We start from the raw sequence: 13,073 nt of genomic DNA, 5'->3' as shown, positions 1-13,073 counted from the left end.
TGACAGACTGAAGAATTCCCATTTTGAAGGTGATCGCCTAGTTTCTGGGTGTCCCGTTTGACAGCCATTAAGTTGCAGCTTCTAGCTTATCTCTGCCTCTGTCCCAATTATATCTCAATCATGAATAAGAGAGGAATTGCCCTTTTTTTGTACTTTTGGACCACCCCTCAAAAGAAATAGTCTCACCTCATCTGAGTCGTCATGATAACCACTTTTATGGGTGTGGGTGGCCGGGTCCAAAGCATCCCCGCCCTCCACTCCGTTGGCCTCAGCGTGCTGCTGCAGCACCGAGTAGCGATGCACCAGAAACCTGGGGACGGAAACCTCTGTCAGTCCTCACGCTGAGGGAGGGGGTGTGTTTCTTACAGGGCTGGGTGTGGATTTTCTGAGTTTTATACACTCACAGGATGAGTCACACATACGGGAAGCAAAGCCCAGAGCTGGCAGATGGAAAATGTAAGATATGAAAAACTTGGGTCCGATTTTTCAGGAATATTGCTTCAACTATCTAGGTTTTGCCAAGTACAGACCCGACCATATGGCCAACTTTCTGGTTCGAATTCGGTACCTTTCATCAACTTCTATGTTTCTTACCTTCCCCCACAGACATATTTCTTCACAATAAGCACTCCTGCTACGACTGTGACCAGCATCAATCCCACAATGGCCAGGATAATCGGAACTGAACTTGACTTGGAATTCTTAAAGAATTAAAACACATACACAAAAGCAATTATTAGGCACACATTCTAGGCTGAATTAAAGAGGCTGCTCATCCCCCTCGTTTCTCTGTGAATGATCTCAAGTCCCCAGGTACTTAATGATGGTATTTTTCCAACCCCCCACGATGAACCATCTCAATGACACCGGGAGAATATCACAGCTGGTAGTGGGAAATCAGAGGCGCAACTGCCTGCAGCTGTCAGAATGCTACAAACTCAGTGGCTTCAATATCATGGGAGGCTTAGCAACTGCCTAGGACAAGTGGTAATTGTGACTGCTCCACACTACCGCTGCTTCCTAGTCTCTGAGTTTAAGGGTGAAATGCAAAGAGGGACTATGATAATAGTGGGCTGAATGAATCTAGAATAGGGCCATTATTTGGGAAGAAGCTGTGTCACTGCTATACCAGGCAGGCTAGTATATGACACTGAGAATTACTTTTTGTATTTTTTTTACTTGATCTCTGGTATATTTTTACAACTAAATCTTCTTATATCATTGTTTGAGTGTGACCTACCTGCTTCTGGGTGGGAGACAGAAGTGTGTGTTTTCAATGTATCCAAGAGGAGGCGGAGCTAGATTCTGGGACAAGTTGTGTCCCTGTGGGCGGGAGTCCTGTGCAATCACACACACAAACGCCCTGAGGACAGCCATAAGGAGTCCAGGGCAGGGGGTGCAGAGAAGGAGGAACTTGCCGCCTTACAAATACACACACCCACATACTCTTCTCCCATTGCCTTCCAAATCCCACCCCTTGCTAGTCCCTCACCCCTTAGAATATGAGAGGCTAGGGGACTGAAGACTGCTCAGCTAAACCTCTCATTTTACAGATGAGGAAACTGGGGCCCAAAGCTTACTGCCCCATGTCACACTGCCAGACCAATGCTCCTTTATCAAAAGAGCTGTCCTCTTTACCATGTCCCCAAATGCCAGCCAGGGTTCAGTACTGCCGATTTGTAATCAGCCCCACAACCTGCTGCTAAATAAAAACCAGCCCATTATTACTATAGTTCAGTTCTTCATTCTGAACACACACATCACATGACTCAGCACCAGGACCCGCTCCCCATCCTCCAGTGCTCTTTTCTGCACACACAAAACCCTAAGTCACGGCCCTTACAGCCAAACCTCTGGAGTCTTTTTCCTAAATGACTACAAGCTTCAGAAATTTCCTCAATTCTATGCTTCTGTGGCGCCTGACTTGATCAACTTTACAGAATACTGTTTCTTTCCAATGAAAAGGAGTTTTCAGCAGAATGAACTTATCATTGGGTTATATGACCCATCCTTTATCCTAATACCTTCCTGTCCAAAGGTAAGCCGGACAGAGAAGTAGTGTGCTCATTCATTAATAAAATTCCGGATGCTGTAACTTTGAGTTTTCCTGGCAGGCCACGAAATCCCACTGTACCTAAACCAGAGCTGCCTTAACACACCTGCTTTTCTGGACTCAGAAAGTTGCTTGTGCATTTCTTTTTTAAGTCTTTTACTTCTCGAACTGGATTCACCCCACCTTGGCATTTGTCTCCTGGAATTTTCCGGTATCTGAAAGGCAGCAAAGACTTGTGAACAGAATACGAAGATGTATTCCTGGGCTCTTGCCTATTTCCTGAAAATTTCCTGCAGAAAAGCTTCTCATCCTTAAACCACCTTCTAGACCTGGGGGGATGTCCAATGGGGATGTTTTGGGGGCATTTTATGAAGTTTCAGGCTGAGCCAACTAACCAGGTCTGGCCTGCCCACCAGGGACATGCCTGTCCTTTCTGTCTTGCGTGTAACCAATGGAACCAACACAGGACAGGTGGAAACTTCATCGGGGAGGGAGGTAAAGAGGCCCCTCTAGAGCTGCACTGTCCCATCCGGCGGCTATTTAAATTAAAATTAAATAAAACGTCAAATTCAGTCCTTAGGTGCACTAGCCACATTTCAAGTGTCAATGGCTGCATGCAGCTACCACAGAACACACAGCAGATGGAGAATATTTTCGCCATCACAGAAAGCTCTACTGGACAGTGCTTTTTTCTAGAGTGCTCGAAATATTTTCTCAGATCTCTGTGTGGAGAGAAGCAGCTTTTCATTCTGAGGGATGATGACTCATCTGTGGGGACAGGGGCTGAAGCTCTCATACCCGTTTGTTGTCAGGTGCTCTTCTCTCCCATTCAGACAAAACTCCAGGTCATGGCCTTTCAGCTCTGGCTGTTCCACACACTTGGAATCATTTTCTGGACGGAAGTATCCAAAATCACTGCAAGAGACAACAAATAAGGACGCTTTCAAAGTTGCCAAGAGACAGGAAGTGGCTAGCCATGAAGGTTTCTGTGGGGCAGTGGGTGGTCAATATCCCAGTGTCAGGTGGCTACAAAATAGCTCAGGAAGGGCCTGTGCCATCTCTCAAGAAGACCCATTTAGGAAAAGAGGCATGAAGAGAAATTTATTGAAAATGAAGAAAAAACCCTGGTGGGCTTAGGGCTCATTGGCGAGAAGCCCGAAGGCTGGGAGCCCTGCTCAGCTGCTCAGGTCCAGAGAGGGGACGGAATGCAGCCTGCAGTGGGTGGGGACCCATGCGTCTAAGATACAGAGGAGGCCATCTGTGGCAGATCTGAATTCAAGGAGACTTAGCAATTCATTTCTTTACCTCCAAAGATCTCATTATCATGTTGCCCTTGGGGTCTATGTCAACTGTTCTCTACCTTGCCCCTTCTATCCCTCTTAGCTCCTTAGATGGTCCCTGCCTCTTACTCCAACCCCAATGCCCTTTACTGCCCTCCATTCCATCTCCTCTCTCCACAGTGTCACCCATCTGCTCTCCTTTTCCTGTTTTCCCCAGAGAAATAATGTCCTGCCTTCTCTCCGTGGCTGACCCCCTACATCAACATCTTTGGTCCCATCTTTCCTACCTCCCTTGCCTTGCTTCACTGACAGTGTGAGTGGGGCAATCAATCAATCTCTCCCATTCCACTGGTAGCTTCTCCTTAGCCTACGTATGTCCTCTACTCCAGAAATTACTTAACCCTGCTACTTCTCAATCCTCTCCCTTACTAGACAAATTTCTTAAAAGATTTTTGCTTGTCCCACGTCATTTAATTCTCATTTACTTTTTATCCTGTGCATTACGACTTCCATCCCTTACTGTAATCTTGAAAATGAATGTCTCCCCCCTCTGCCACCCCGTCCCAAAAGCTCACTAGTCATCATACCCAGTGGAGCCCCCTCTGGTCTCATTCATCTTGACCACCTGCTCTGTGGCACCTGACACACTGATTGTGGTCCTATTCACACGCACCTTTCTTTGTGCCACCTCCTGAAAGAAGTCTTCTCTGACCCACTTCCACCCAGCTCTAGTTGGAATATTCTCTCCCTTCTCTAAATCCCCATGGCACTTACCACCTCTTGTTTTGCATCTTAATTACGTACTTGTCTTACCAGGACAAAGTCTATAACACACTTTTCATTAACACTTGTACTGCTCTGTGCACAGAAAGTATCTAATGAAGATTGGGTGAATGTACTGATGCTGCTCATACTTCAAGGCTGCTCTGACAAACATTTAGGTGAGAGGCTAGCGAGAACAAAAGATGCAGACGATAACAGGAAGAAATGACTGGTCAAAACTTAGGTTTTCAAAAAAAAATTTCAGGGAAAGTACCCTTTCCACTCACACAGGACATATTTATCAAGTGTGTGCGATACAGTGTGTGGACCCTGGGGCCTAATTGCCAGGTTTGCATCCCACCTCTGCCACTTTGCAGCTGGGTGACTGTAGTCAAGTTGGTCATAATCTCTCTATGCCTAGTTCTTCCCTTTGTAAAATGGAAACAACAACAATACCTATCTCACAGGGCTGTTGTGAAGTTAAATAAAAATCACTAAGGACAGTGTCTGGTATGGAGTGAGTGCTCAATATATGTTGGCTGCTATCATTGCTACTATATATATACTATTATCAAATATGACTTCAAAGAGTTTAGAGTTTAATGGTGGAACCAAACCTATAAACAGTAATTAAACTCCTACTGCTATAGTAGGAGCCCAGGCGAAGGGAAGCTGGGGAAAGTTTTAAAGAGGTGATATCTGAACTAAGTATTAAACAACAGGTAGCAATTCACCAGGCTTAGAAGTCAAGCAGGGAATATGGAAAGACCTTCTGGGCAACGGCATGGAGCCCTGAAGAAGCACAACATGTTCAGAAAATAGCAGAAGTTTAGATAATTAAGAGTCTAGCATATGTGGAGTATAGGATGGCAGATAAGCCTTTATTATCTTTATAATATCAATACCCTCCAGCCCTACCAGAAAACCAAAGGTGTTCTGAGTGATATTCTCCCATGTGGAAATGGAAGATGGAGGGCACCTGACCACTCCACCTACAGATATGAGCCTAAAGGAGGAACCGTGCTGGGTCAGGTTTGTGGTTTGCTCAGACCTGTATTCTGCTGTCACATGCAGTCCAAGGGAATGTGATATGGGAAGATGTGATTGCTATTGGCCTGCCATCTTTGTTCAAATCCTTTGGGATCCACAGTATCTTTTGCAGTTAATGAGTTCCATAAGACTAGTACCTGTGATAAGAGGCAGTTCCCCTAAAATTACCTCGCTTAAGCTACAGAGGGACTCCCTTGCACTTATACAATCAACTAACCCTCTGCCGGCCATGTAACTTATCCTTAAGCCTAGACAGTCCTGAACTCTAAGGAGTCCATCCTGATGGCCTCTAAACCCTGATGAGGCATGTGGACCGTAAACATTCTGATGGCACTCCGGTCTCATAACACACCCTCTCTCTCTGCCTCCAGTCTTGCAGAGGGCTCAAAGCCTGCTGATTGTAAGCTGTCAGGCTGTTCTCTAAAGTCCAATTTCCTCTTTGCTCCTGGGCCACTTTTTTTTGGTGCCTTTGTCTCTTTTATTCTCTTCCTTCTTATATACCTTTTCTCTTTCCCACCTTTGCTAAGTTAGGAATTTTGGGGTTTGTTGCTGATTCTGCCCAATAATTAACGATCCAATATGATATGATCTACTCAACTATTAACAATTTTGGTTTCCTTTATCTGTGCCTCAATTTCCTTGCCTATAAAAAGATAAGCAGCAGCAGTTCTCCACTCTTGGGGAAGAAAGGGAAGGATTAAAATCTTTTTCAGCCCCATAAGACAACTGTCTTTCACCTTCTCCAACATGGGAAAGGGGCCGGTAGAAGGGATCTGAGGAATGCTGATACCAGAGGAAGTCCTCCAGGGTACAGAGACAGATGGATGGCTGCTTGGTCACAACATAGTCTCGACCATTCTGACAGACGGACGACTTGCGTAGCCGTAGATACTGTTCTTTATAGCCTAAAATGCAGCCATCTTCATACTCTCCGGGGTCTGTGGAGTGAGCCAGCCATATGGTATAGTCCTTCTCTTCACCTAAAGGACAGACAGGCTGTTCAGGAAACTGCGCAGCACAGAACCCACCCACGTGAGGCAGCTGCCAGGCTACTGGCAGAACAAGGAGAAGGACAGTGGGAAGGTCTGATTCAGCCTACTGCTTCCTTTTGGAATTGCAAATGAAAAGATACATTAGTCTGCAGCCTACTGGCAACTGGCATTTCTTCATGCCAAAAGAGGATTCTTTCCATCTCACCATCCATTTGAGGACTGAGAAAAGTTTTATTTGCTTCGAAGTAGAAAGGTGGACGGGGGGCCTCTAGAGTTCCTTCCACACTGAGGCTGTTGTCTGTATGTCTTGTACACCTATGCCATCTGTCAGCAGGAGCTGCCAGAGGGAAGCAACCAGAGTGCTTTCCACTCGAGCCAGGGAGCTCTTTGTTTAGGACAAGATACCAATTATCCAAGGGCGTGAGTTCAATTTCACTATGGGTTAATTTGCTTCGAACAAAAGGGAAAACATTCTCTTTCTAGACTTTTTTTTTTTTTTGGCTCTCCAAGGTAGACTGTTGATGATGACAGTTTCTGGCTTAGTATATCGTATCACCCACTTCTGGAAAAACGACTCAAAGGCTATGACCTAAAGACTGTGAATTAGGTTTTCATTCTTTGGGATATGAAGACGAGCAAACCAAAAGCTCCATTGCCACTGAGTGGACTCTGATTCACAGAAACCGTACAGGATAAAGTGCAACTGCCCCATAGGGCTTCTAAGACTGTAAATTTTTATGGAATCAGACTGCCACATCTTTCTCCTGCACAGCTGCTGGGGGGTTCGAACCACCGACCTTTGGGTTTGCAGTTCATATAGCCTGTTAAAGAGCAGGTGGTTAACACATCTTTTAGTGACAATGGGTTAAACTTTAGGGGTAACTGTACAATTGCCTGCTATGGAGAAAACTTAAAAGCCAGCTCCTTTACAGTCTATTTAAGGAATTGAGATAACAGTGACACTCAAGTATTAAATCATATTTAAATATGTTGTAGAAAAGGTAAGGTCCAAACCGTAAGCGCTGCCTCCCCAGGAGTCACTGAGCTAACGTTCTGAGGAGACGGAGCCACAACACACTCTAACAGTCAGGGCACAATTCAACGCAAGTGTCTCGAAACATGAACTCGTCTTTTATTCTATTATGCCGACATGTAACTACAGGTCAGAGGGCAGTCACTGCTTCTCCAGTTTTTTTCTTTTATCCTCCCTCTGTTTCAGCACAATGTCAGCATCTTTGTTACTGGGATTAGGGTTTGCTTGTGGTTCTTTAGGAACGAAAACCTTACAATTAGCATTTAAACTTCTTCTCTGAAGCCACTCTTTGGGGCTTTAACATGCCTTCTGGTTTGAAGTCACAGAGCTGACATGGTCAGTGCAGGCGTCCTGCCAACCCCGGTGGCTGTGCCGGAGCCTCATCTGTGACTGACATTCAAGCCAAAATACTTGGCATGGACACTTTGTCACTTCAACATTTCAGTAAGTGATACAACCAGTTAGATATGTTTTGCAATACAGTTTCCCCTAAAGTTTCCTCTTTAAAGTTCTACTGCGTTTCCCTAATCAAGGGTTTGGAAAACCCTGAAATGTTTTGAAATTATTTTAGATAAACACAAGCATGCATTATTCTTATAATCAGGAGGAAAGATGCACAAAAGATACATAGGTCTCTTTAATAGTGCAAAGCTCCGTTGTCCGATACGGCAGCCTCAGCCACATGTGGCTGGTCTAAACTGAGATGTGCTGTAAAAGCCAAGGGTAAAATATACACTGGATTTTAAAGACTTAGTTTGGAAAAAAAGGATGTAAAATTAAAATAGCTCATGAAAAAATTTTTAATATTGCTTACATGTTGAAATAGTATTTTGAATACACTAACATAATTGTCATTAAAATTAATTTGCCTTTCTTTTTACTTTTTTCATGCAGCTAACAGAAAATTAAAAATTAATGTGGCCTTCATTATATTTCTATTGGACAGTGCTAGTCCAGAGAGGAAGCTGCTTCTCTGATACCATTCCATAGCTTAATTACCCACATGGAACATACTTCAATCCCCTTTCATGGGCATCTGCTTATTCTAGCTAAAATAAATTAAACCAAATTGGTTATTTAGGAAAATGGGCTTGCAAGTTTCTGGCAGAAAATGCCAAAGGAGACACTCACAGTTCCTTTCAAGGATCTCTTTGAAATCGATGGTGTAGGAGACCCACTGGCGGGAGAGGAAAGATTCTGTGAAGCCCCAGATGCTGATGTTCATGGACCTGGCCCCGGGTTCTGACGCCAGGCCGGTGAAGTAAATGGGGTCCCTGGTGAAGGTGTAGGTTTGCCAGCACTGCCCTTCATCTGTGGAGAACCTGAAACCACAGGTGGAGAAAAATCATGACAGAGGACCAATGCTTACTGGCAACATCAGGAAACCACTCTGCTGTGTGATCCCAAACCTGAGAAAATCCCTCATATTTAGGTAATGGCTTACTGCCTGACAATTATATTAATTTTTAATGCCTATAGTTAAGAGAAGAAAAAGGGATTCATTCAGAGAGAGTAGAGAATGATCTTTTAAAAAATCCTTCAAAGGAGAAAGAGTTTTCAATAAACAAATTATTTTAAAAGAATTTGTTACTTCAGATGTCTTAAGTTCTGCCTGAATACTTTTATTTTTATGGAGAGAAAAGAGAATACTTAAAAAAAAAATGACACAATGTATTGGCTAGAAGTAGTCAGAGGAAAAAGCAAAACCATTTAATCTGAGTTGCTCTAAACTCAGCCCCTCCAAGAACCTTCCCTACAGTTCTGCAGAAAGCAAACATCTGAACTGGGCTCTGTAACATCCCCCCATAAACTGAAGGACATTGCCACAGTTGCCGTCTATGCAGACAGTGTGGGTGCAGATGAGTTCATGCATACTTAATCACATTGATAGGACGGCTGCTGTGCTCAATGGCCACAATGATGCCTCCAGAATCCAGGATGGTGTAATGGTGGGGTCCTTCCAGCATTTTCGCCCAGGAGTAGCCTCCATCATCAGAGATGTATACGTCCGGGACCATAACTGAGATGGCATCCCCCACACTACCTGCAACACAATCCACCGTCTCATCAGCACAAACAGCAACAGAACAGAGAGGGTCTGCTGCATAGAGAGTAATTTTGAATGAATTTATTCTCGTTATTTCCCACATGGCCTCTTGTGGTGGAAAAGAAGGTCTCTCAAAATTTGGACCACCACTGTCTGTCAGCTTGTTGTACTATGGTGGCTGGCATGTTGCTGTGATGCTGGAAGTTATGCCACCAGTATTTCACATACCAGCAGGGTCACCAACAGTGGACAGGTTTCAGCAGAGCTTCTAGAATAAGAGAGACTAGGAAAAAAGGCCTAGCAATCTACTCCCAAAATTCAGCCAGTGAAAACTCTATGGATCACAGCAGGATACTTGTCCAATACAGTGCTGGAAGATGAGCCTTCTAGGGTGGATGGCACTCAAAACACACAGTGGTCACAACAATGGACTTCAACCTACCAACGATCATGGAGATGGAGCAGAACCAGGCAACACTTCATTTTGTTGTACTTGGGCTGCCATGAGCTGACTCAATGGCAGCTAACAAGGACAACAAAGATTTGGGAACTGAAAAGTCATGTTGCTGTCTGCGACGGGAGTCTAAGAAGAATCCCAGGTACCAAAGGAATGTACAAGGTATCTAGAGTAGTTTTCTTATAGGGTCCAAAGTTGTGACCGGGTTTCAGTGTGCTCAGATACTTCTGTCCATGATGGTGAGTAGGAGGGCTTCTTACCATGAGCGATGACTATGCCTATGGCGTTGGGCTCTGAGAGTGGGGCCATTGGAACGTTTAGCTTCTGGGAGATGCTGTAGGAAGCGTGAATATGAAGACTGCACTGTGAAACGAAAACAAGGCTTAGATTAAAACCAAAGGTGCAATTTCTTTACTCATCTCACAGAGCCTTCTAATAAAGCTTTCAACTTAACCCAGACCTCAGTGGGATACTCTTGATTTTGAAATGCAAGAGAATATTTGGTAGCAAATTATACAATTATTTTCTCATGTGTAATCTGCCTTGGTTTATTTTATTATTGCATCACACCAAAGCCTCTGACCAATGTTTAGAGTGTGATTCCACCCAAATAAACTTGACGAATGCATAACAGATTCCAGACACTGTACAAGATACTGTGGTGACTTGAAGTAAGCCCCAGTCCTGTCTTTAAGAAATAAATCAGAAACCAGCTGAGCTGTAAAGCAGAATGAAAGTTTGTACTTTAAGTACTTTAAAAGAAGTTCAAGCAAACTATTAATAAAATGAAGAGGAGTGGCTGGTCCCAGCTGAAGATGGGCACTGAAGATGGTTAGCATTTCCACTGGTGGACAGTTAGGGGAGGGAGGGATGGGCACAGCTTCTCCCAGGAACAGCGTGAGCAGGCCAAAGAGGTGTTCAGGGTATGACAGTGAGTTACAACAAAGGGTATGCTGGTGATAAAGTGGGCAGTGATGATAAATGGCAGAAGACAGACTGACAGGTGAGGCTCTTCATTCACCAGACCAGAGGCACAGACTTTATTCACAAGCAAAAGGTGGCCATGAAGAGCACTGAGGAGGGAGAGGCACAGGGAATCTGAAGGTGGTAAGGCCACTGTACGTTCCAGGCTCAAGGTGAGGACGGCGTGCAAGGCAAGGCCAAAGCAAACCAAACCCACTTCTTTTGAGTCAATTTTGACTCATAGCGACCCTATAGGATAGAACAGAACTGCCCCATAGGGTTTCCAAGGAGCAGCTGGTGGATTCAAACTGCTGATCTTTTTTGGTTAGCAGCCGAGCTCTTAACCACAGCTTCACCCAGGCTCCAAAGCCAAGGCAGAGGGATGGAAAAAAGAGAGACGGCAGAGAGGGAATCAACAGCACTTATGATTGTGGGGAAGGAGAGAGAGTGTTGGGCTGGGGAAGATACACCTTATCTCACACTGTCTGGGGTTCTTAGAACAAAAAACCCAGTCTTGCAGGACAGAGTGCTGATGTAAGTGACAGGTACTCCCAGGAGGGCTCAGGAACTACCAAACTGCCATGTTTTATAAGAAATCTCCCAATGTTTCCCAAGCTCCTCTAAAATTCTGTAACGTCCGTTTTTCATTTCCTTTTTTTGGCCTGTGAAGACCTGTCACTCTTGGAATCCCTGAACCCGCTCCCCGCCCCCTCAGCCACTCCTTTGTGTTTCTCCGTGCCTGCTTTCACGTGCACTAACCAGATCACCGCCCACACCCAGGGGCCCTGGGAGCCACGTGGGGCCCAGGGAGAAGGGAAAAGAAGGCCAAGGCCTCTCCTACTTGTTTCTGACCAGCACAGTTTTGCTGACAGAAACAATGCTTGTGAATTGCCGGTCTATAGCTTTTTGTAGGATTTCTAAGGTCTCACAGCTTGCCGTGCTGATCCCTAACTAATCGTCAGCCTGTCTGTCCATTCTATCCTCACTCAGCAGGTGGGCAAAACACAATTATTATCCTTTAGATTTTTCTTTAAAAGGTAAATAAATCTTTCTTCACAATCCCTGTTTCCCCATTTCTAAATTAATCTCAATACCCTCCATGCTTTCCATCATAAGATATAGACCCTAATTAAGTACTGAACTTCGTTTTTCAAAAGCCCGGGCACTGGGAAGAGCAAACCAGAACAGCTGCTTTGCTCTAAATACATATGACAAATGCAATAAAACAAACCTCATTCTTATTTTTGGCTGTAGCGTCGCATTCACTGTTTTCAGGCTTCCTCAGGTGTGTCCACCTTCCACCTTGGTCAAAAGTGATCATGGTCTGGATAGAATTGTCTGAATGGGAAAAGAATGATATTAAGCCTGATGCTTTGGAAGCATCTGATTAAATTTAGTTTATCGTGAAAATACTCTCTCCTGAGACCTTATAGCCCTCGAGTCCCACAAGCTTACGACCTAACAAATCGGTTCAGCGTTGCTAAGGAACTGAGAAGCACTGCATTTTTAAAAAATAATCTTTTACTGTATTTTTGATGAAGGTTTACACAGCAGTTTAAGTTCTCCTCAACAATTTCTACACAAATTGTTTAGTGTCATTGGTTATATTTTTCCCAATGCATGAACATTCTTAATATTTCCATTCTGGTTGTTCCATTTCTACTAATCTAGCTCCCCTGACCCCTTACATTCTCATCTTTGTTTCAAAGTAATTATTGACCATTTGGTCTCATACAGATGATTTTTTAAAGGAACACAGTACTCAGAGGTGACATTCTTTATTTTGTGAGCCAGTCTGTTATTTAGCTAAAAGATGACCTCAGGGGTTTATTTTGGTTCTAGGTTTGAAGAGTATTTCAGGGCAATAATTTTTTTTAAATAACGTTTTATTGCATTTTTGGTCAAAGTTTACACAGCAAATTCGGTTCCCATTTGACAATTTCTATACAATTGTTTACTGACATTAGTTACACTTTTCATAATGTGTCAACATTCTTTTTAATTTTGTTTTGGTTGTTCTCTTTCTAGTACTCTAGTTTCCCTGCCCCCTTATCGTCTCATTTTTGCTTTAGAGTAATTGTTGGCCTTTACGTCTCATACATATTCTTAACATTTTACTGTGCTCGAGGTGAAAGTTTACATAAGCAAATTCATTTTCCAATGATTCATACACAAATTGTGTCATGACCTTGGTTGCAATCCCTGATACATGTCAGTACTCCCCATTTCCTCCCTCAGTTCCCCGTTTCCATTAGGCTGGTTTCCCTGTCCCTCCCTGTCTTCTCATCTTTGGTTTTGGTCCTCATATAGCTGATTGTTCTAAGGAGTACCTTCTTCACAGATGTTACTGTTTATTTTATAACCCCGTCTATTATTTGGCTGAAAGGTGACCTCCAAGAGTGTCTACAGTGTCAAGTTAGAAGGTTATCTTAGGGC

At 43.9% G+C, this 13,073-nt stretch overlaps 1 protein-coding gene across 2 annotated transcripts in view; it reads right to left on the bottom strand.

Moving 5' to 3' along the window:
- The window catches only part of SORT1 (sortilin 1), an 86,752-nt gene that overhangs the window by 4,797 nt on the left and 68,882 nt on the right, over positions 1-13,073 (bottom strand). For both annotated transcript variants that reach the window (XM_049880127.1, XM_049880128.1), the window contains exons 11-19: positions 11,869-11,975; positions 9,935-10,037; positions 9,046-9,214; positions 8,302-8,492; positions 5,936-6,125; positions 2,852-2,968; positions 2,160-2,268; positions 595-701; positions 187-310 (exon numbers count right to left, since the gene is read on the bottom strand). In XM_049880127.1, the coding sequence (XP_049736084.1) occupies positions 187-310; positions 595-701; positions 2,160-2,268; positions 2,852-2,968; positions 5,936-6,125; positions 8,302-8,492; positions 9,046-9,214; positions 9,935-10,037; positions 11,869-11,975 (1,217 nt within the window). The remainder of the gene's footprint in view (positions 1-186; positions 311-594; positions 702-2,159; positions 2,269-2,851; positions 2,969-5,935; positions 6,126-8,301; positions 8,493-9,045; positions 9,215-9,934; positions 10,038-11,868; positions 11,976-13,073) is intronic.

Source organism: Elephas maximus, chromosome 3 (assembly GCF_024166365.1).
Source record: "Elephas maximus indicus isolate mEleMax1 chromosome 3, mEleMax1 primary haplotype, whole genome shotgun sequence".
NCBI classification, from domain to species: domain Eukaryota; kingdom Metazoa; phylum Chordata; class Mammalia; order Proboscidea; family Elephantidae; genus Elephas; species Elephas maximus.
This window is presented reverse-complemented; position numbering and strand designations above follow the sequence as displayed.